The sequence below is a fragment of the Oncorhynchus mykiss genome, chromosome 8 (assembly GCF_057628025.1).
Source record: "Oncorhynchus mykiss isolate SJ-2025 chromosome 8, ASM5762802v1, whole genome shotgun sequence".
NCBI classification, from domain to species: Eukaryota; Metazoa; Chordata; class Actinopteri; order Salmoniformes; family Salmonidae; genus Oncorhynchus; species Oncorhynchus mykiss.
Window position 1 is genome coordinate 19,233,328 of NC_143029.1, and position 23,167 is coordinate 19,256,494.

Consider the following 23,167-nt stretch of genomic DNA (forward strand, 5'->3'; position numbering starts at 1 on the left):
GGACAATGACCCCATGCATACTTCCAAAGCCCTGACCTCAATCCTATAGAAAATTTGTGAGCAGAACTGAAAAAGCATGTGTGAGCAAGGAGGCCTTGCAAACCTGACTCAGTTACACCAGCTCTGTCAGGAGGAATGTGACAAAATTCACCCAAATTATTGTGGGAAGCTTGTGGAAGGCTACCCGAAACATTTGACCCAAGTTAAACCATTCAAAAATGCAATGCTACCAAATACTAATTGAGTGTATATAAACTAGAGGTCGACCGATTAATCGGAATGGCCGATTAATTAGGGCCTGATTTCAAGTTTTCATAACAAATCGGAAATCAGTATTTTTGGGCGCCGATTTCCGATTATTAAAAATAAAATAAAAATTTTTAAAAAGTTAATACCTTTTTATTGTCAGTTAAGAACACATTCTTATTTTCAATGACTGCCTAGGAACTGTGGGTTAACTGCCTTGTTCAGGGGCAGAACGACAGATTTTCACCTTGTCAGCTCAGGGGATCCATCCTTGCAACCGCACAGTTAACTAGTCCAACGCTCTAACCATTGCACTCCACGAGTAGCCTGCCTTTTACGCAAATGCAGTAGAAGCCAAGGTAAATTGCTAGCTAGCATTAAACTAATCTTATAAAAAACAATCAATCATATTCACTAGTTATAACTACTAATCCAGTTTAGCAGGCAATATTAACCAGGTGAAATTGTGTCATTTCTCTTGCGATCATTGGATGCAGAGTCAGGGTATATGCAACAGTTTGGGCTGCCTTGCTCATTGCGAACTAATTTGCCAGAATTTTACGTAATTAATGACATAACATTGAAGGTTGTGCAATGTAACAAGAACATTTAGACTTAAGGATGCCACCCGTTAGATAAAATACCGAACGGTTCCGTATTTCACTGAAAGAATAAACGTTTTGTTTTCAAAATGATAGTTTCCGGATTCGATCATATTAATGACCAAAGGCTCATATTTCTGTGTGTTATTATGTTATAATTAAGTCTGATTTGATAGAGCAGTCTGACTGAGCAGCAGCAGGCCCGTAATCATTCATTCAGTTTTTGTGGAGCAATTGGTAACGATGCTTTGAGTGTGGCTATTGTCGGTGTGTTGCTGGTTCGAGTCCAGGTAGGGGCGAGGAGGGGGACGGAAGCTATACTGTTACACTGGCAATACTATAGTGCCTATAACAACATCCAATAGTCAAAGGTTAATGAAATACAAATGGTATAGAGAGAAATAATCCTATAAATACTATATTAACTACAACCTAAAACCTCTTACCTTTGAATATTGAGAACATATGAAAGTTGGTGGTTCCTTTTAACATGATACTTCATGTTCTGAGCTAGGAACTTGAATGTTAGCTTTTTTACATGGCACATATTTTTACATGGCACATATTACTTTCTTCTCCAACACTTTGTTTTTGCATTATTTAAACCAAATTTAACATGTTTCATTATTTGAGGCTAAATTGTTTGTTTTATATTAAGTTAAAATAAGTGTTAATTCAGTATTGTTGTAATTGTCATTATTACAAATGTTAAAACACTTTTTTGTAATTTTTAAAAAAAATGTATTTATTTTTTAAATCGGCTGATTAATCGGTATCGGTTTTTTTGGTCCTCCAATAATCGGTATTGATGTTGAAAAATCATAATCGGTCGACCTCTAATGTAAACTTCTGACCCACTGGGAATGTGATGAAAGTAATAAAAGCTGAAATAAATCATGCTCTACTATTATTCTGACATTTCACATTCTTAAAATAAAAGTGGTGATCCTAACTGACCTAAGACAGGGAATTTTAACTAGGATTAAATGTCAGGAATTGTGAAAAACTGAGTTTAAATGTATTTGGCTAAGCTGTATGTAAACTTCTGACTTCAACTATATATAGTGCATTCGGAAAGTATTCAGACCCCTTGACTTTTTCCAAATTTTGTTATGTTACCGCCTTATTCTAAAATGTGTAATTAAAACATATATTTTAGCTAGGGGGCACTATTTTTATGTTTGGAAAAATAACGTTCCCAAAGTAAACGGCCTATTTCTCAGGCCCATATGCTAGAATTGACAGATTAGGATAGAAAACACTCTAAAGTTTCCAAAATATTGTCTGTGAGTATAACAGAACTGATATTGCAGGCAAAAACCTGAGGAAAATCAAACCAGGAAGTGGCTTCTATTTTGAAAGCGCCATGTTCCATAGCCTGCCTTCACTCCATTAAAGGGATATCAACCAGATTCCTTTTCCTATCGCTTCCTCAAGGTGTAAGTCTGTAGACATAGTTTGAGGCTTTTATTTTGAAAAATGAGCAAGAAAGATAACATCGCGTCTGGTGTTTGCATGAGTTTTGCTTGCGCAACAGAGCTTGGGCAGCCATCGTCTCTCCATCGCCGGTTGATATATTATCAATTATATATTAGAAAAAAACGTTTGACATGTTTATGTGGACATTATGGATACTATTTGGAATTTGTCTGCGTTGTCGTGACCGCTCGAGCCTGTGGATTTCTGAACATAACGCGCCAAACAAACTGAGGTATTTTGGATATAAAAACAATCTTTATGGAACAAAAGGAACATTTGTGTAACTGGGAGTCTCATGAGTGAAAACCTCCGAAGATCATCAAAGGTAAGCGATTCATTTTATTGCTTTTCTGATTTTCATGACCAAGCTACTTTGATGCTAGGTGTTCATAATGTTTTGTCTAGTGATCGATAAACTTACAAACGCTTGGATTGCTTTTGCTGTAAAGCATATTTTCAAAATCTGACACAACAGGTGGCTTAACAAAGAGCTAAGCTGTGTTTTGCTATATTGCACTTGTGATTTCATAAATATAAATATTTTTAGTAATATTATTTGAATGTGGCGCTCTGCAATTCAGCGGATTCTCCGCTGGGTACACGATATCAAGTGCACGCACCCATAGGCAAAAAAAACAAGTATATTTTTGTTAACCTTTATTTAACTAGGAAAGTCAGTTAAGAACATTTTTTTTATTTACAATGACGGCCAACAGTCATTGTGTGGTCTCAATGAAATGATCCATAGCCTACGAATTGCATGCTCAGAGAAGCACAGAACAAAGTTACATTTCTAAAGAAGCTGCTGGGATTGTGTAAATAAAACTAGGCTGCATTACACACCGCAATTAATACTCCAGCATGGACTATGCTGTTCAGTTTGAGAAGGAGAATGCAAAGATGAGAAGGAGAACCGGAGGTCGACTTCAATAGCTTGCTAGTACTATAATTCATTTTTGTTAAAAACAATATGTATCTTGCCCATGATGTATTTATTGACCAATAAGCCAGATTTGATTAACTTTCATTGTGGTGCCGAAACTTGAAGCAGCAGCTGGGCACAATCAATCAGAAATTTATAGTTCATGGTGCTGAAAGCAGGTAAATTTGAGTATGCACAATTTGTTTCAAGTGTCTTCACTTTTAATTAGACAAGAGGGCTTTGTGTTGGAGTCTATTTCTTCCTATTCAAGAAATAAGAGGTATCCATTTTCATTTCAGAGGTCCAATTTTGTCCATGTAACCCTTATTATAAATAACATTAATTCATGTAACTTGACTCTCACCGTGGTGGTTACATGCACAGTTATGAGTTTTGATCGTCCATTTATTCATTGACATCAGTGAGAAGAGACACATTAGTGTCTAACAACAAGGCCTATGACTTTGATTAATAGTCTATTTTAGGTGAAACATACATTTTTGATCATCCTTTAATCATATTGTTACTTTGTCTCTAAAATCAACTTCTTTCCATTTTTTTTTCTTTGAATTTTATCCCCAATTTCATGGTATCCAATTGTTAGTAGTTACTATCTTGTCTCATCGCTACAACTCCCGTACGGGCTTGGAGAGACGAAGGAAACACAACCCAACTAAGCCGCACTGCTTCTTAACACAGCGCGCATCCAACCCGTATGCGGGCTGCACCAATGTGTTGGAGGAAACACTGTGCACCTGGCAAGGATATCACTACCGGTCAAACCCTCCCCAACCCGGACGAGGCTAGGCCAATTGTACGTTGCCCCATGGACCTCCCGGTCGCGGCCGGCTGCGACAGAGCCTGGGCTCGAACCCAGTGTCTCTGGTGGCACAGCTAGCACTGCGATGCAGTGCCTTAGACCACTGCGCCACCCGGGAGGCCTCTTCTTTCCATTTCTATAGTCATGTTACGAAGATTGACATTAAACCAGTTCTAAATATTTTGGCACGAACTGTAGGCTGATACATTTGTTCATATGGGCAGGAAGTTGTATTTTAGGTCATAACTAAAAACAGCCACAATTAATTTAATGAAAAGCAGCAAACATAAAGAATGTGAAACAATGTTGTGTAACAGACACAAACATGCAATAAATTACAGCTTGTTTAACAGCCATTTCCCGCCCAAAACACAGGGGAACTCGATTTATTGTGGCTTACAGTGGGCGGAGGGCTCTGCAGTCTGTATACAGTGTTGTACCGCCACTGTCGCATCTTGCACGACCAAAAGACACTTAAACACATAACTATAGAAGACTTCCTGCAGAACAGAGGCAGGTAGCATTTGTGCAAGACAATAATCTCCCCCCTTTGAGCCCCCTCTACACCTGCTTTACTTCACCCTCACTGCAGGAAGCTCAGAGCTTGAGGCTGTAGCTGGAAGAAAAGCCTTTGCTCTCTGCCAATGGGCTACATCTATGTTTGGGAGGGAAAGGACATAAATGAATGTTGAATAACACCATTAGTCCAACTGTTGAGACAAACTACATCTAATAGGAAATGTGCTGTTACTGTCCAACTGGTGACTGGAGAGTCAACACCTTTAGAATCTGACTGGATAGGAAGGGGTCAAGGGTGCGTGCGGGTGTATCATGCTTTACAGATAGGCTTAAGATCACTAGTCGGCTACCACCCGGTTACTCAACCCTGCACCAGAGGCTGCTGCCCTATTTAAATAGACATGGAATCACTTGTCACTTGAATAATGTTTACATACTGCTTTACTAATTTCATATGTATATACTGTATTCTATTCTACTGTATTCTAGTCAATGCCACTCCGACATTGGTCATCCTAATATATCTCTTAACTCCATTCTTTTACTTTAGATTTTTTATTTTTGTGAATTGTTAGATATAACTGCACTGTTGGAGCTAGGAACACAAGCATTTTACTACACCCGCAATAACATCTAGTAGTGTAACAGTGACATGAGTATACGTCAGTATACTGTAGGTAAAATATACATGATATGGGTTGCCAAAGGCTTCATGAACTCCCCTCTGTCTGGGACCTTTAGCTACTGGCAGTGTGCCTAGCTGGATAATGTTCCTCTCAGGATATCCCTAGAGGAGACCTCTGACAACTGGAGAGGGACTACGACTGGGGAAAGTAGAAGGCAGGGCAACAGCTGGACTTGAAGCATGCTGATGCGATCCTGGCAACTCATTTCAGACTGAGGAAGAAGAAATTGTACTGAAGAAAATCAAGGAATGAGTGATCACTTGGCCAATGAGTGATCACTTCGAGTGATTAGTAGCTATCAGTTAACAAGATCTGATACATATATCAATGTAGTGATTCACCTAGATCTGGATCATCTAGATCTGCAAATCTTCCTAAGAATCACAGCCATGTCAATTTTAGGAAATAGGTGATTCCTGATTGTTTGGTAATCAAATCTACGATGATTAACACTGCCAAGCAGTGTATCTTCCCAGCTTTGATCCTATATTTGATGCAGGACCTTCCGTTTGAAAAGGTTATAGGCTACAAAAATGAGTCTCCTTAAAACGTAACCTAATCAAAGAGTGGGAAATAGCCTACTCACTTCTCACCCATTATCGTGGCCAAATGTAAATCACACGTCAACAGAAACCAATTCTCAAACCCAAATAACATCAGCAACAGGTGGCTAAAGACAGTTGAACAACGTGGGATCATTATCCATGTGGTTGAGGTGAACCTTTAGCCATGGAGAGGAAAAACACACACTGGGCATGCTCACTCACTGTCTGAACATTTTCCAGAAATGTTTGAACCTTTTAATGGCCTTGAAACTGACAGGGCTGTGGTCATCTGTTTCAAGGCTACCCCGCAAAATATTATGCCTGTGTTGTACAAAGGAGGTTCTTCTTATCTAATACTGTGAGGATGAAATGGCAGTGCAATGTATATCCATGAACAGTCAAATGTATTGAGATAATCTTTCATGGGCTTCTTTTCAAGAGCAGCTGCCAAAGAATACACATTGCACATTGAGACTGGCCAGAGAATCAGTGGGAGTGGAAATAAACCCCTTCCCCTATAGTAGGCTACATACAGTGCATTTGGAAACTATTCAGACCCCTTGACTTTTTCCATATTTTGTTACGTTACAGCCTTATTCTAAAATGGATTAAATATTGTTTCTCAATCTACACACAATACTCTTTAATGACAAAGCAAAAACACACACAAAAAAAAAAAAACATACCTTATTTACATAAGTATTCAGACCCATTGCTATGAGACTCGAAATTGAGCTTGAGTGCATCCTATTTCCATTGATCATCCTTGAGATGTTTTTACAAGTTGATTGGAGTACACCTGTGATAAATTCAATTGATGCGACATGATTTGGAAAGGCACATACCGGTCTATACAAAAGGTCCCACAGTTGACAGTGCATGTTAGAGCAAAAACCAACCATGAGGTGGAAGGAATTGTCTGTAGAGCTCCGAGACAGGATTGTGTCGAAGCACAGATCTGGGGAAGGGTACCAAAACATTTCTGCAGCATTGAAGGTCCCCAAGAACACAGTGGCCTCCATCATTCTTAAATGGAAGAAATTTGTAACCACCTAGACTTTTCCTAGAGCTGGCCTTTTCCTATAGCGGGAGAAGGGCCTTGGTCAGGGAGGTGACCAAGTACCCGATGGTCACTCTGACAGAGCTCCAGAGTTCCTCTGTGGAGATGGGAGAACCTTCCAGAAGTACAACCATCTCTGCAGTACTCCACCAATCAGGCCTTTATGGTAAAGTGGCTAGACGGAAGCCACTCCTCAGTAAAAGGCACATGACAGCCCACTTGGAGTTTGCCAAAAGGCACCTAAAGGACTCTCAGACCATGAGAAACAAGATTCTCTGGTCTGATGAAACCAAGATTGAACTATTTGGCCTCAATGCCAAGCGTCACATCTGGAAGAAGCCTGGCACCATCCCTACGGTGAAGCATGGTGGTGGCAGCATCATGCTGTGGGGATGTTTTTCAGCAGCAGGGACTGGGAGACTAGTCAGGATCGAGGGAAAGATGAACGGAGCAAAGCACAGAGAGATCCTTGATAAAAACCTGCTCCAGAGTGCTCAGAACCTCAGGCAAAGGTTCACCTTCGAACAGGACAATGACCCTAAGCACACATCCAAGACAACGCAGGAGTGGCTTCGGGACATGTCTCTGAATGTCCTTGAGTGGCCCAGCCAGAGCCTGGACTTGAACCCGATCGAACATCTCTGGAGCAACCTGAAAATATCAGTACAGCGACGCTCTCCATCCAACCTGATGGAGCTTGAGAGGATCTGCAGAGAAGAATGGGAGAAACTCTCCAAATACAGGTGTGCCAAGCTTGTAGTGTTATACCGAAAACTTGAGGCTGTAATAGCTGCCAAATGTTATTCAACAAAGTACTGAGTAAAGGGTCTAAATATGATATTTATTTATTTTTATTTTTAAATAAATGTCTAAAAACCTGTTTTTGCCTTTTCATTATGGGGTATTGTGTGTAGATTGATGAGAGAAAAACAAACATTTTTAGAATAAGGCTAACGTAACAAAATGTGGAAAAAGTCAAGGGGTCTGAATAATCTCCAAATGCACTGTAATAGTAGTAGCCATAATTCATAAACGGCACCATTCTATGTGGAACCATTTCAGTTCAGTGAATTAGACCCTCTAGGGTTCTGATCCAATTACCCTATCAAAAAGGTTCCATCTATGAAGCAAGAGAGAACCCTTTTTGTGTAAACGTCATCTGCACAACAGAACCTTGATAAGCATGGTTGGATCAAAAGCCTGCACCACCAGTAGCTCTCCAGATGGAGGGTTGACCACATACGTTTTATACAGTAGCCTAACAGTGCAGTTATTCTACTTTGTGTGGGGTTGAGTGCCTTGATCAAGGGCACAACTGCAAGAGATAGTAGGCCTACATCGGATCAGAGACCAGCAGCCTTCTAGTGTCAACACCACATAAATGCTGACTTTTTCCATGTAGGCTACATAGAGACCCACCAATAGAGACCCACATCTGATAAGATGTGTATGAACCCTTAACAGTTTTGCATAGCGTCATTTGTAAATTTCTGTGAACCGACTTGAAAAAAGACATTTCCTCCACCTCAAGCACTGTCTAGCCATGTGGCACGCTCGAATTGCTGACTGACACCAGATAACATTAGCAATCTAGACCGTGCTAGCTGGAAAGGTGATTAGATCGGAAACTTAGTTTGATGGTAAATTAATGACATTCTCTAAACTTTGTTGCATTAGTGTGATTTGTATGCCGTTCACTAGTCCCAGTCAACTATAGCATACAAGGAAGAACGAAAATGAATGTCACAAATTGATATGCTGCCAGAAAGTAATACAGATATTTTATGAGGCATGCTGATGCAAGCTAACTCGCTAATACAGTATTTAGCTAGGTTACTCGCGTTATGCGGACTTTTCTCACCTGTTTTGAACCTGAGGTCCGCATCATCTGCTGAGCCGAATTCTTTCAGAAGGGACATGAACAGGATCCCAAAGGCGTTCTGGATTCCGAACACCGCTCCATTGCACCACATGGCAGCAAGCATAACCACCCACCCCCATCCTCCTTCTGGGTGCACGAACTCAGGCTCCTCCACAGTGACGGGGACCTGCTCTTGGATGGTTCCATTGCTTCCCCCGTTCTCATTATTCTCCTCAACTTCGTCCGGGCGCTTTTCAAATGACTTAATTGGTGTCTCTTCCGCAGGTTCCGCAGCAACCATTTCTTTAGTTGTCTCATAGTCATTGTCCGTCATGTTGGTACCTTCTGTCATTTCTTCGCACGACAATGCAGATTTTTAACACTGTCAAATATGATGACAGCAATAATGTGACTATGCCGCTAACTAGTCTAAATGATGTACTCTCAAGCTGCAGTCAAACTTAACTGAAGAGTTTCAGATAATGGTATGCCGCAAAATGTCTATCTACAAATATGAAGACTTTGCATTTTCTTTCATCGAATTGTTATCGAAAAGTTGCATTAATTCAGAAGCAGTAGCCGTAATGATCTGTTCTATCAACAGCCCGCACTGTCTTTAGTGTGTGTCAAACACCAGTGTAGAAATATTGTATAAATAGATACCCCAGAGGGGCGGGACGTGCGTACATTACGCCGGGTTTTTGTCGCTGATTGGATTTACCGTACTTTTCAAGTATGACGTAAAGAACATTGAATAATTACTGTAGTGTTTGAAAAAGTGAAGCATTTTTTTTTTCAAGATAGATAAGATCCAGAACACATTTATTTTTCTCTCTTATCCAGAGGTTCCTCTTGCAAGGAAAGAGTAAACATAGGAGTCTGTAATTTGTGCTGTAATGAGTAAGGGATAATCAACGTTCTATGGAAAATAATGAACAACGTGGAAGGTGTCAACGTTTTCTAAATTATCTGCGTGATAAGCCTGTATATTGTTAAAAACTAAATCTATAACTTTTAAATATGACTTCATTTAAATAAGACTTAATTTGACATTTTTTGCTATTGATTTCAGTATAACACCAGAGCCCAGAGTTTTCAAATGAATAATGTCAAACAGCTACCTCTTGTGTACAAAGTAGACTATCCACAGAAACATCCAGCGATTTGATAACAATACTTCTGATTTCATATCTGCCAGCAACCTTTTTATACCTGAAGGCTGACTGATATATACCAATTTATCTAACGTGGTGAGCCCAGATTACAATTGTGATTTGTTCATATGAAGGTAAGTGTATATACCTAAGGGTTTTGTGGCAGCAGAGTGAAGAACCCTAGGACTCGTTCTGCAACTGTTTCCTGGACCTCCTGATGGTCAGACCCCAGGTAGTGAGGGTAGGCAACATCACCTCGGCCACGCTGACCCTCTCTCTATACGGGGCATGCTTTGTACTTTCCTGTATTCCCCGTTCACCCACGACTGCGTGGCCACGCACGACTCAGGTTTGCTGATGACACGATAGTGGTAGGCCTGATCACCAGGGATGATAAAACAGCCTATAGGAAGGCTGTTTTAAACCTTATGTTTATTCATTCGCGTAACAGGCAGGCTCCTCGTGGAGTGCAATGAGGCAGGTGGTTAGAGCGTTGGATTAGTTAATTGTAAAATTGCAAGATTGAATCGCCGAGTTGACAAGGTAAAAATCTGTCGCAGTGGTTAAGGGCGCTGTACTGCAGCGCAAGCTGTGCCACCAGAGACAATGGGTTCGCGCCGCAACCAGGAGGTCCGTGGGGCGACGCACAATTGGCCTAGCGTCGCCCGGATTAGGAAGTGTTTGGCCAGTAGGGATATCCTTGTCTCATAGCGCACCAGCGACTCCTGTGTCAAACCGGGCGCAGTGCGCGCTAACCAAGGTTGCCAGGTGCAGGGTGTTTCCTCCGACACATTGGTGCGGCTGGATGCTGTGTTAAGAAGCAGTGCGGCTTGGTTGAGTTGTGTATCGGAGGATGCATGACTTTCAACCTTCGTCTCTCCCGAGCCCGTACGGGAGTTGTAGCGATGAGACAAGATAGTAGCTACTAAACAATTGGATACCACGAAATTGGGGAGAAAAACGGGGTAAAACAAATAATTACATTTAAAAAGGTTCTACAGCTGCACCATTGAGAGCATCTTGACTGGCTGCATCACTGCTTGGTATGGCAACAGCACCGCCATTGATCGCATGGCGCTACACATGACTGAGGCCGAGCTTCCTGCCATCCAGGACCCCGCTATCAGGTGGTGTGTAAGGAAGGTAAAAGACTCCAGCCACACAAGCCATAGACTCTTCTCTCTGCTTCCGCATGGCAAGCGGTACCAGAGAATCAAGTCTGACACCAACAGGCAATTATTATATATTATATATATTCCTGAACAGAATATATGCCCAAGCCATAAAACTGCTAAATAGCTAACAAAATGGCTAGACAATCTGCATCGACTCTTCTATTTTTGCACTGACTATGTGTAACGGATGTGAAACGGCTAGCTTAGTTAGCAGCGCGCGCTAGGTAGCGTTTCAATCGGTGACGTCACTTGCTCTGAGACCTTGAAGTAGTAGGATCCCTTGCCCCTTGCTCACGATGCTTCGTGGGTGACTGTTGTTGATGTGTGCAGAGGGTCCCTGGTTCGCGCCCGGGTGTGGGCGAGGGGGCGGTCTAAAGTTATACTGTTACATATGCACATGCTACACACTCACACAACATGCAGACACTTTCATACTGACTAAACACACACAATCATATATCCAGATGCCCATATCTACCCCTACAGTATCTCTGCACATGGTAAATATGGTAATAGAACTGATATAGCTTACTTGTGTTATTCTTCTACTTTTATAGTACTATCAATATTTATTACTGCATTGTTGGGAAAGAGCTTGCAAGAAAGGCATTTCACTGCGCATGTGACAAATCAATTGTAAAACCTCTGAAAAGAACATCACGAGACAGATGTACAAAATAAATGTAATCATTGAGACAATGCTTCCGCAGTGCATAGTAGAGATTAAAATACAGAAAATATTAGAGTTTTATTTTAGAACAATGACACCTTATTAAACTACGCATTTTTTTATTTTCTTATGCACATACATCTATCTGACAGGCTTGCCTTTCACACAAAGCATTTCCAGATTAAGCTAAATGAGCAACATAATGAAGATGATTTTCATGTCATTAACAAGAGACATTGACAAACATACCTGCAGAAGGTAAACATGTATGGGGGGGTAATTCTTTCATAATTAATGATAATTCTGAAGACATCGGTCAACATCCACAGTTAGTGTGACGTGAAATGTCCTTTAAAGCCTGGGAAGACTTCACTCCACTTCTACTTTGGCTGTTTTCAAGGACGTCTCTCCCTCCGCAGCGGCTGCCGGGCCCCTCCTCTTCCTCAGACCCTTCATCTTACGTGTCTGGAGCTTGGCCAGATCCTGCTTCTGCATGTGCAACCTGCCAAACTTGGTACCAAAGGTATCATGGGATATGTTCTTCTTCTTCTTGGGCTGTAAAGAATAGAATTGACAAAGAACATGAGGACTGATTGCCTTGATGTTTAATTTTACTACATAGATACTTCTAAATGTGGCCAATGGCACACAATACAATTGTTCAATTAAGATACTTTCAAAAAGAATAAACCTTGTGACATTCAACATATGACTCTTGAAAGAGATTGAAAAAGATGACTGCAACTAGTTGTTTCATACCTTCAGAGCCTTGGGCTGTCTGTGAGCTGTCTTGTAGAGGTCGTCTGATGCCAGGTGTGTTCTCCGCAAGACAAAGTCAAAAGACGGCCCAATCTCCTCCAGCTCAATCCTTGGTGTACGACATCCAGACTTCTTCAACAGAGATCTGGAGAACCCCAAAGAGTTTTGACTAGTGATCATTTCAGGGGTGAAAGATGCAGATCATATGTAATTCAGCCTTAATCTGTCATGAATAATAGGTGACATTGGTAGATGGTCTAGCTGCTAGTAGGCAGACATACCTGTAGCTGCGCATGTAGATTTTCCCCTCCAGAGCAGTGAAGTGCAGGACATGCTCCAGACCAGCTAGACGCACTGAAGGCACAACGGGACCCCTGAAGAAGTCTGTACGACAAGACAATAACAAAAAATGAAATGCAATATTATTACAACCTACAGAAATACTACGGATTGTGAAGGTATGTTTCCCCCAAAAAAATTCTATGCTGAACAAAAATATTAACGCAACATGTTATGTTGACATGTTAACAGCCAGGTCGCAGTTGTAAATGAGAACTTGTTCTCAACTAGCTTACCTGGTTAAATAAATAAATAAAGCGTTGGTCCCATGTTTCATGAGCTGAAATAAAAGATTGCAGAAATGTTCCATACACACAAAAAGCTTATTTCTCTTTAATTTTTTTTTTTTACATTCCTGTTAGTGAGCATTTCTCCTTTGCTGAGATATTCCATCCATCTGACGGGTGTGACATATCAAAAAGGCCACTAAAATGTGCAGTTTTGTCACACAACACAATGCCACAGATATACATTTTAGGGAGCGTGCAATTGGCATGCTGACTGCAGGAATGTCCAACAGAGCTGTTGCCAGAGAATTTAATGTTAATTTCTCTACCATAAACCTGCCTAAATATTTTTTATAGAATTTAGAGGGGATAATGAATTTATTTCAATTGACTGATTTCCTTCTATGAACTGTAACTCAGTAAAATCTTTGAAATTGTTGCATGTTGCATTTATATTTTTGTTCAGTAAAGTTAGAGGAATTTTTTTCTAACTGAAGGGGTAGGACTAAAATTAACCTCACGACATCCGATTAACACCAAATTCAAATGTTTAGCTTAGACTAAACTGTACCTGTAAGAAGGCTCTTTAGGCGTTTGTGGTCATCATCATGGTCAAAAGCCTCCCCTGCAAACACCAGCATCGGTTTGGTCCCCTCAGGACATTTGCTGTTCTGCAATGCATTGGAAACAGAACATAAAATTACAGGAGGACGATTATGATATAACAGGTAACACCAACTTCACTTGTTTGCAGTCCAGAGTGTATTGGCATGTTATCAGTAAAACAAAAATGAAAAAAACTCAAAGAACAGGGAAACAGTATGGCTAAAATGGTGTTAAGATCTCTCTTTTGACAAACATATTAAGACTGTTCCAAGGACAGCTTTTTTCCATCTACGTAACATTGCAATAATCAGAAACTTTGTCAAAAAATTAATCCATGCTTTTGTTACTTCTAGGTTAGACTACTGCAATGCTCTACTTTCCGGCTACCTGGATAAAGCAATAAATAAACTTCAGTTAGTGCTAAACACGGCTGCTAGAATCTTCACTAGAACCCCAAAATTTGATCATATTACTCCAGTGCTAGCCTCTCTACACTGGCTTCCTGTTAAGGCAAGGGCTGATTTCAAGGTTTTACTGCTAACCTACAAATAATTACATGGGCGTGCACCCATCTATTTTTCCGATTTGGTCCTGCCGTACATACCTACACGTACGCTACGGTCACAAGACGCAGGCTTCGTTATTGTCCCTAGAATTTCTAAGCAAACAGCTGGAGGCAGGGCTTTCTCCTATAGAGCTCCATTTTTATGGAATGGTTTGCCTATCCATGTGAGAGACGCAGACTCGGTCTCAACCTTTAAGTCTTTACTGAAGACTCATCTCTTCAGTAGGTCATATGATTGAGTGTAGTCTTGCCCAGGAGTGTGAAGGTGAACAGAAAGGCACTGGAGCAACGAACCGCCCTTGCTGTCTCTGCCTGGCCGGGTCTCCTCTTTCCACTGGGATTCTCTGCCTCTAACCCTATTACAGGGGCTGAGTCACTGGCTTACTGGTGCTCTTCCATGCCATCCCTAGGAGGGGTGCGTTACTTGAGTGGGTTGAGTCACTGACGTGATCTTCCTGTCCGGGTTGGCGTCCCCCCTTGGGTTGTGCCGTGGGGGAGATCTTCGTGGGCTATACTCAGCCTTGTCTCAGGACGGTAAGCTGGTGGTTGAAGATATCCCTCTAGTGGTGTGCTTTGGCAAAGTGGGTGGGGTTATATCCTGCCTGTTTGGCCCTGTCCGGGGGTATCGTTGGACGGGGCCACAGTGTCTCCCGACCCCTCCTGTCTCAGCCTCCAGTATTTATGCTGCAATAGTTTGTGTCGGGGGGCTAGGGTCAGTCTTATATCTGGAGTATTTCTCCTGTCTTATCCGGTGTCCTGTGTGAATTTAAGTATGCGCTCTCTTTCTTTCTCTCTGAGGACCTGAGCTTTAGGACCATGCCTCAGGACCACCTGGTCTTATGACTCCTTGCTGTCCCCAGTCCACCTGGTCGTGCTGCTGCTCCAGCTCCAACTGTTCTGCCTGCGGCTATGGAACCCTGACCTGTTCACCGGACGTGCTACCCGTCCCAGACCTGCTGTTTTCAATTCTCTAGAAACAGCAGGAGCGGTAGAGATACTCTTAATGATCGGCTATGAGGAAACCAACTGACATTTACTCCTGAGGTGCTGACCTGTTGCACCCTCTACAACCACTGTGATTATTATTATTTGACCCTGCTGGTCATCTATGAACATCTTGGCCATGTTCTGTTATAATCTCCACCTGGCACAGCCAGTAGAGGACTGGCCACCCCTCATAGCCTAGTCCCTCTCTAGGTCTCTCCCTAGGTTCTGGCCTTTCTAGGGAGTTTTTTCTAGCCACCGTGCTGCTACACCTGCATTGCTTGCTGTTTGGGGTTTTAGGCTGGGTTTCTGTACAGCACTTTGTGACATCAGCGGATGTAAGAAGGGCTTTATAAATACATTTGATTGATTGATTAAGAGGAAATAGTTCATTTGTAGTTGTTCATTCAGACCACTGAAAGACCAAGGAGGTGTATTCGTTTGGCTTTTTGTAGCAGTGTGAGCGTACAAACATTTGGTGACGACACTTAAAGAACTAAGATTAGTAGAGATTAAGAACGTACAGAACATCAGGTGGTGCTGAAGGCACTGCTTAAATTATTATAATTTTTTATCTTATTGACAAATCCAGAACTCACATAAGTGGTATCATGCAGCAATGTGAAACAACGCAGCTACAAATGACTATAGGAACTGCAGAATCATCACCTTGATCGCACTCAAGGAGTTATACTTCTCAATGCCCAGCTCAATCATATCCAGCACGTGGAAATCAAACAGACGACCTGTAATCAGCAAAAAGGAAAGGAGAAAAACAAGGTCAAACCCTTATCTGCTGTGAAAATTACTAGACATCTCTTGTCTAGTCTCCCACTGATAGAATACAAAAATGCTTACCAAATATCAGATTGTTTGGCCTTTTCTTGTTGTGCGAGCCAAACAAAAACAGCGAGCTATCCGTTTTCTTCGAGAAGAATTCCTGTAGACAGAAAATATTAGTGATCGGAAATGGCAGTGCAATGAATACATTGTATTTGAATGTGATGCTAACTAGTACACTACTGCAGTGTTTTTTATCCTGGTCCTGCGGACCCAAAGAGGAACAAATGTTTGTGTTTTCCCTAGCACTACACGCCCGATTCCACAATAATTCCAGTGTTGTGCTAGGGCTACAACAACAATGTCCCATGAACCAGGACTACTACATTGAAACACTCACTATACTGTATATTTAGGAACTAGAGGAATCAAAAACAATTAGAATTCTCAGGTTAAACAAAACCGTTTTTAGAGGGTTATGAAGACATGTAATATCTCAAGTTAACTGACCAATGATGAAGAATCTTCAAATGGCCTGGTTATATTTTTCCTGGAAGGAAAGACATTTAGTTTACATGCAGGATAAAAAACACACATTTCTCAAGTACCAACAATAGATGGACTATTTATGTTTTGTTATTATTTCAGTGTAGTCAGTCCTTTATACCAAAGTTCCTATAAATATCCAATGTTTACAGGGGGAAAATAAAACATGAAGACTAAATACAATAATTTCAGAACTACCACAATACTGGATAGGTTAAAATAATAACAGTTATCCTACTTGAGAAAAGGCCCAGTGCAGTCAAAAACATGATTTTCCTGTGATATAGATATACATACATATTAGAGGTTGAATGGCCGATTAAATTAGGGACGATTTCAAGTTTTCATAACAATCGGAATTCGGTACTTTTGGACACCGATTTGGCCAAGTTTTTTTTACACCTTTATTTAATCTTTATTTAACTAGGCAAGTCAGTTAAGAACACATTCTTATTTTCAATGACGGTCTAAGAACGGTGGTTAACTGCCTTGTTCAGGGCACCCACCAACCCGGAAGCCAGCCGCACCAATGTGTCGGAGGAAACGCCGTGCACCTGGCAACATTGGTTAGCGTGCACTGCGCCCGGCCCGCCACATGAGTCGCTGGTGCGCGATGAGACAAGGATATCCCTACCGGCCAAACCCTCCCTATTCCGGACAACGCTAGGCCAATTGTACGTCGCCCCATGGACCTCCTGGTCGCGGCCGGTTACGACAGAGCCTGGGCACGAACCCAGTCTCTGGTGGCACAGCTGGCGCTGCAGTACAGCGCCCTTAACCACTGCGCCACCCAGGAGGCCCCGGGGCGACAGATTTTTACCTTCTCAGCTCGGCGATTCAATCTTGCAACCTTACAATTAACTAGTCCAACGCTCTAACCACCTGCCTCATTGCACTCCACGGGGAGCATGCCTGTTACGCGAATACAGTAAGCCAAGGTACGTTGCTAGCTAGCATTAAACTTATCTTATAAAAAACAATCAATCACTAGTTAACTACACATGGTTGATGATATTACTAGTTTATCTAGCGTGTCCTGCGTTGCATATAATCGATGCGGTGCATATGCGCGAAAAAGGACTGTCCTTGCTCCAATGTGTACCTAACCATAAACATCAATTCCTTTCTTAAAATCAATACACAGAAGTATACATTTTTAAACCTGCATATTTAGCTAAAAGAAATCCAGGTTAGCAGGCAATATTAACCAGGTGAAATTGTGTCACTTCTCTTGCGTTCATTGCACGCAGAGTCAGGGTATATGCAACAGTTTGGGCCGCCTAATTTGCCAGAATTTTACGTAATTATGACATAACATTGAAGGTTATGCAATGTAACAGGAATATTTAGACTTATGGATGCCACCTGTTAGATAAAATACAGAAAGGTTCCGTATTTCACTGAAAGAATAAACGTTTTGTTTTCGAGATGATAGTTTCCGGATTCGACCATATTAATGACCTAAGGCTCATATTTCTGTGTGTTATGTTATAATTAAGTTAATGATTTGATAGAGCAGTCTGAGAGATGGTAGGCACCAGCAGGCTCGTAAGCATTCATTCAAACAGCACTTTTGTGCGTTTTGCCAGCACCTCTTTGCTGTGCTTCAAGCATTGCGCTGTTTATGACTTCAAGCCCATCAACTCCCAAGATGTGGCTGGTGTAACCGATGTGAAATGGCTAGCTAGTTAGCGGGATGCGCACTAATAGCGTTTCAAACGTCATTCCCTCTGAGACTTGGAGTAGTTATTCCCCTTGCTCTGCAAGGGCTGCGGCTTTTGTGGAGCAATGGGTAACGCTGCTTCGAGGGTGGCTGTTGTTGATGTGTTCCTGGTTCAAGCCCAGGTAGGGGTGAGGAAAGGGACGGAAGCTATACTGTTACACTGGCAATACTAAAGTGCCTATAATAACATCCGATAGTCAAAGGTATATGTTATACAAATGGTATAAAGAGAAATAGTCCTATAATTCCTATAATAACTACAACCTAAAACTTCTTACCTGGGAATATTGAAGACTCATGTTAAAAGGAACCACCAGCTTTCATATGTTCTCATGTTCTGAGCAAGGAACTGAAACGTTAGCTTTCTTACATGGCACATATTGCACTTTTACTTTCTTCTCTAACACTTTGTTTTTGCATTATTTAAACCAAATTGAACATGTTTCATTATTTATTTGAGGCTAAATTGATTTTATTGATGTATTATATTAAGTTAAAATAAGTGTTCATTCAGTATTGTTGTAATTGTCATTATTACAAATAAAACGTTTTATTTTTAAAATCAGCCGATTAATCGGTATCTGCTTTTTTTGGTCCTCCAATAAATCAGTATCGGCATCAAAAAAAATCATAGTCGGTCGACCTCTAATACATATACAGTCAAAAGTTTGGACACACCTACACATTCAAGGGTTTTTCTATATTTGTACAATTTTCTACATTGTAGAATAATGGAAAACATCAACACTATGAAATAACACATATGGAATCATGTAGTAACCAAAAAGGTGGTAAACATGTCAAATTATATTTTAGATTCTTCAAAGTAGCCACCCTTTGCTTGATGACAGCTTTGCACTGGCTTGGCATTCTTCATTCTCTCAACCAGCTTCATGAGGAATGCTTTTTCCAACTGTCTGAAGGAGTTCCCACATATGCTGAGCACTTGTTGGCTGCTTTTCCTTCACTCAGTGGTCCAACTCCTCCCAAACCATCTCAATTGGGTTGAGGTCGGGTGATTGTGGAGGCCAGGTCATCTGATGCAGTACTCAAGATCGGTGGAAAAACGTAACTGTCCTGCACAGAGCCTCGACCTCAACCCTATCGGGATGAACTGGATCACCAACTGCGAACCAGGCCTAGTTGCCCAACATCAGTTCCCGAACTTACTAATGCTCGTGGCTGAATGGAAGCATGTCCCTGGAACAATGTTCCAGCATCTAGTGGAAAGCCTTTCCAGAAGATCAGAGGCTGTTATAGCAGAAAAGGGGGGGACCAACTCCATATTAAATTCCCATGATTTTGGAATGAGATGTTCGACGAGCAGGTGTCCACATACCTTTGGTCATGTAGTGTACCACAGTTGCCAAAGAAAACAATATGAAAGAACACATTTACCGGTAGAATCTTATTTTTCGTTGATATCATATTAATAAGAAAATTCTGGTTGCTAGAGACCCAACCCAGTTGTTCGTTCTTTATGTTCTGTTGCCATGCTCAGTGGCAACATTCTTATCCCTTGCTTGCTGCTAGCTAGTAAACTTGCTACGGCCACGCAATCACTACCACTGTAGCCAGAATAACAGCATTTTCATTGCATAACCCCATCACGCAAAGGCTATATCCATATCAATAAATTTAACAAAACAATATGTATTAAGTCTTGGCTATAACATGTCCTGAGCGAAATAGCCAAGGGGTCTCAAATGGTTTAGACTATCTATTCTTACTGCCAGATCTGTTTTCCCTAGTCACTGCATGTGATTCTTTTTTAGGGGAGCCCTATAATAAAAACAATTATAAAATACAAAGAGTTGATAGCCTAAATTGCAATGCCTACAAATTGAAGGCCTATTTTTTATTTGGATAGGCTTAAATTAAACATTGAATTATTAAAGTGATAGGCTAAAGAACTTGAGAATGTAGATCATTTTGAATACATATGGATTTCAATAAACAAATGGATAAGACTTATATTCTCGTTGATTTAGTTCCTATTGCAACTCAGAAAAATGACAGAATGGATGACATACTGACTGAACGAGGGATCTTAATTAAATGTTCAAATATGTTGGATTGACGAGTTGCACGCATCACGCATGCTCTGCACTTTATTTGGCTAGTAGGTAAATAGTAATTTTATCCTAATCTAGGCCTATGACTCCATGCCTCCAGAAGGGCATCTTCTGAGGCGGAGGGGTGCTTTTCCGAAGGCGCATGCTGCTGTGGTGCTGCACAAGCTCTTCAATTGGGCAGCAGTGTCGTGATGGAGGGAAAAGCCTACACGGAGACTACCTAAGACAAGTGCTATTGTAAAGTGTGGGAATAAACTAATGCTACACTAAGCCTACCTCTCCCGTGTTCATTTCATAGTCTATATCTTCATGAAACGATTTATATAAATCATATCAAATTACTTCAATTCATATTAAACCCTCCTACAGGATATGCTTTGGCAAGATTTGAATATATTTATATATGAATATAAAAAAATATTGCAGAGTGGCAAAACCTCCTGTGGTCATACATCATTTATAGATTCACCAAGCATCTATTATTCTTGGAAGATACTACTGGTTATGATTTATTATTCCTGGTATATGCTACTGGTTATGATTACCGACAGAGCCCAGAGAATGGGATGGTGCAATATTGAATTAGTCATATTTTGAGGATGTCCACATCACCCAGAGATAAGCTCAGCAAAAAAAGAAACGTCCCCTTTTCAGGACCCTGTCTTTCAAAGATAATTCGTGAAAATCCAAATAACTTCACAGATCTTCATTGTAAAGGGTTTAAACACGGTTTCCCATGCTTGTTCAATGAACCATAAACAATTAATGAACATGCACCTGTGGAATTGTCATTAAGACACTAACAGCTTACAGACGGTAGGCAATTAAGGTCCCAGTAATGAAAACTTAGGACACTAAAGACGCCTTCTACTGCCTCTGAAAAACACCAAAAGAAAGATGCCCAGGGTCCCTGCTCATCTGCATGAACGCGTCTTAGGCATGCTGCAAGGAGGCATGAGGACTGCAGATGTGGCCAAGGTAATAAATTGCAATGTCCAGGTACAGGTACAGGACAGGTACAGGATGGCAACAACTTCCCGAGTTACACCAGGAACGCACAATCCCACATCAGTGCTCAGACTGTCCGCAATAGGCTGAGAGAGGCTGGACTGAAAATGCAGTCCATGAGGAGGAGATGCACTGCAGTACTTAATGCAGCTGGTGGCCACACCAGATACTGACTGTTACTTTTGACCCTCCCCTTTGTTCAGGGATACATTATTCAATTTCTGTTAGTCACATCTGTGGAACTTGTTCCGTTTATGTCTGTTGTTTAATCTTATGTTCATACAAATTAAATGTAGTTTTTGTCCATGCTGTGGAGATCCAACACTGATGTTTCAATCCGCTAGACGTAGGCATAATATAGTGCCATCTAGACAAATCCAATACATTAGCTACCTAAAATGTGAAGTAAACTCAAATGACTAATAGACAACTTGAAAACGTGCAGGATACCTATTTATAATACCTATAATGTTAGACTGTAATCATAACATGATGTTTGTTGACAAATTAAATGTTACGTTTACGTTCATGTTTCACACATGGCTTTTCTTACGATCTTAACAATTTGCGTATGGATCTTCTTATGATCCTAAAGACACGTACCTTCAACATATGGGCAGGTATCTAGCTCCATAACGTCACCAGGCGGTAAATTAGTTAAGACCAACAACAGAGCTCCAAACCTCTTCCATTAACAACTTATTTTCAGATTTCCCACTCACAGATAGTCCTAGCTTAAGAGTCCTTTACTAAGAAGCTATTTGTTTCTTTTTTACCCTTTGCATTTCAAACAATCACAGTAAGGTAGTTATTTGTTACCTAGAACTGATTTGAGAGAGAGATAAAAACGGCTTCACTGGTACTTTAAAAATCATTCACTTACTTTTTGTACAATACAGCACTTGGTTTCTTCAGGGCATACTGGATAAAAAAATGTATTCAGAGTTATCTAGCTATCTGGCACTCAAAACTTGACCAATATTTAATATTCTGGTAGGGGAGGGTCGACCGTCAGAAAACGTACAATGTCTTTCAGTGCCTGAGTGACTGTCATACTGGTGTTGCCTCCTTTCATGATCATGACATTCTTGACGTTCTCTGTAAGCTTGGGAGCTCTGTTATCAAGAAAGCGCTTAGCCCTCTTCGTCTTAGGTTTTCTGAGGAAACAGTCATTCAACAGGAAAACATTTCAGCTATAGACACCGTGACACTTGAGTAAAACAACAGATGCTTTGACATGGTATATTTCGTTTGATGGAAGATCTCAAACTAACACGGTTTAGAAGACTACAGTAGCTACTAGCTAGGTAGTTAACTACATGGCTAGCAACTGACGTTAACTATACAATAATAAAATACCACAACGTACATTACTCCTTCCTTTTGTTTCATTTTGGTGACTTCACTCGTGTGCAATTACAAATCGTGTGCTTGATGTCGCTTGCTTTAAAATACTCCACGTGAATTCACAACACCGGAAAATGTCGCAGTTACATGTACGTCACATCCGTTGTTGTGTACAGTATATACACACACGATGTACTCTTATTTGGCCACTTGATGGCGGTAAAGAGCTATAAACCACCTCCATAACTCAAACCCTAGAACCCAACATCAACCCCAAACGTTTGTGGTTTACCATTTTTTCCAGAACAATTCATTTTCAAGTATATGTTAACTTGTGTATCTTTACAAAATATCACATTCATGTATGATTTGAAATAATACAGGACTTCTTATATTTCCGAGACCCGAAAGGGCAAATTCTAAGGGACAAGATAATTGCAAGGTAGGTGCACATCCCTAGCAGGCTTTA

At 40.9% G+C, this 23,167-nt stretch overlaps 2 protein-coding genes across 2 annotated transcripts in view; both read right to left on the minus strand.

Annotated features, from left to right (window-relative positions):
• The window catches only part of LOC110529198 (monocarboxylate transporter 10), an 85,248-nt gene extending 73,887 nt beyond the window's left edge, over positions 1 to 11,361 (minus strand). The window contains exon 1 of the mRNA XM_036984921.2: positions 8,741 to 11,361. Coding sequence (XP_036840816.1) covers positions 8,741 to 9,092 — 352 coding nt within the window. The 5' untranslated portion in view covers positions 9,093 to 11,361. The remainder of the gene's footprint in view (positions 1 to 8,740) is intronic.
• Positions 11,362 to 11,841: 480 nt separating this feature from the next.
• Positions 11,842 to 22,854, minus strand: LOC110529527 (ribosome production factor 2 homolog). The gene is made up of 10 exons (XM_021611777.3): positions 22,721 to 22,854; positions 22,376 to 22,508; positions 22,235 to 22,272; positions 16,510 to 16,549; positions 16,078 to 16,159; positions 15,889 to 15,965; positions 13,636 to 13,735; positions 12,780 to 12,882; positions 12,499 to 12,643; positions 11,842 to 12,294 (listed from the first exon to the last, which is right to left on the minus strand). Exons 1-10 carry the CDS (start codon positions 22,741 to 22,743, stop codon positions 12,109 to 12,111), a joined length of 927 nt encoding a protein of 308 aa, XP_021467452.1. The 5' UTR covers positions 22,744 to 22,854; the 3' UTR covers positions 11,842 to 12,108.
• Positions 22,855 to 23,167: the final 313 nt, after the last annotated feature.

What these genes read in the sequence shown, in the direction of transcription:
- LOC110529527 (XM_021611777.3), bottom strand. Translation starts at nt 22,743, where the DNA reads ATGAAACAAAAGGAAGGAGTAAT. An exon ending in TTGAAGATTCTTCATCATTG is followed by an intron (nt 16,160 to 16,509) that starts GTCAGTTAACTT and finishes TTCTGTCTACAG; the next exon opens with GAATTCTTCTCGAAGAAAAC. An exon ending in ACTCCTTGAGTGCGATCAAG is followed by an intron (nt 13,736 to 15,888) that starts GTGATGATTCTG and finishes AATGCATTGCAG; the next exon opens with AACAGCAAATGTCCTGAGGG.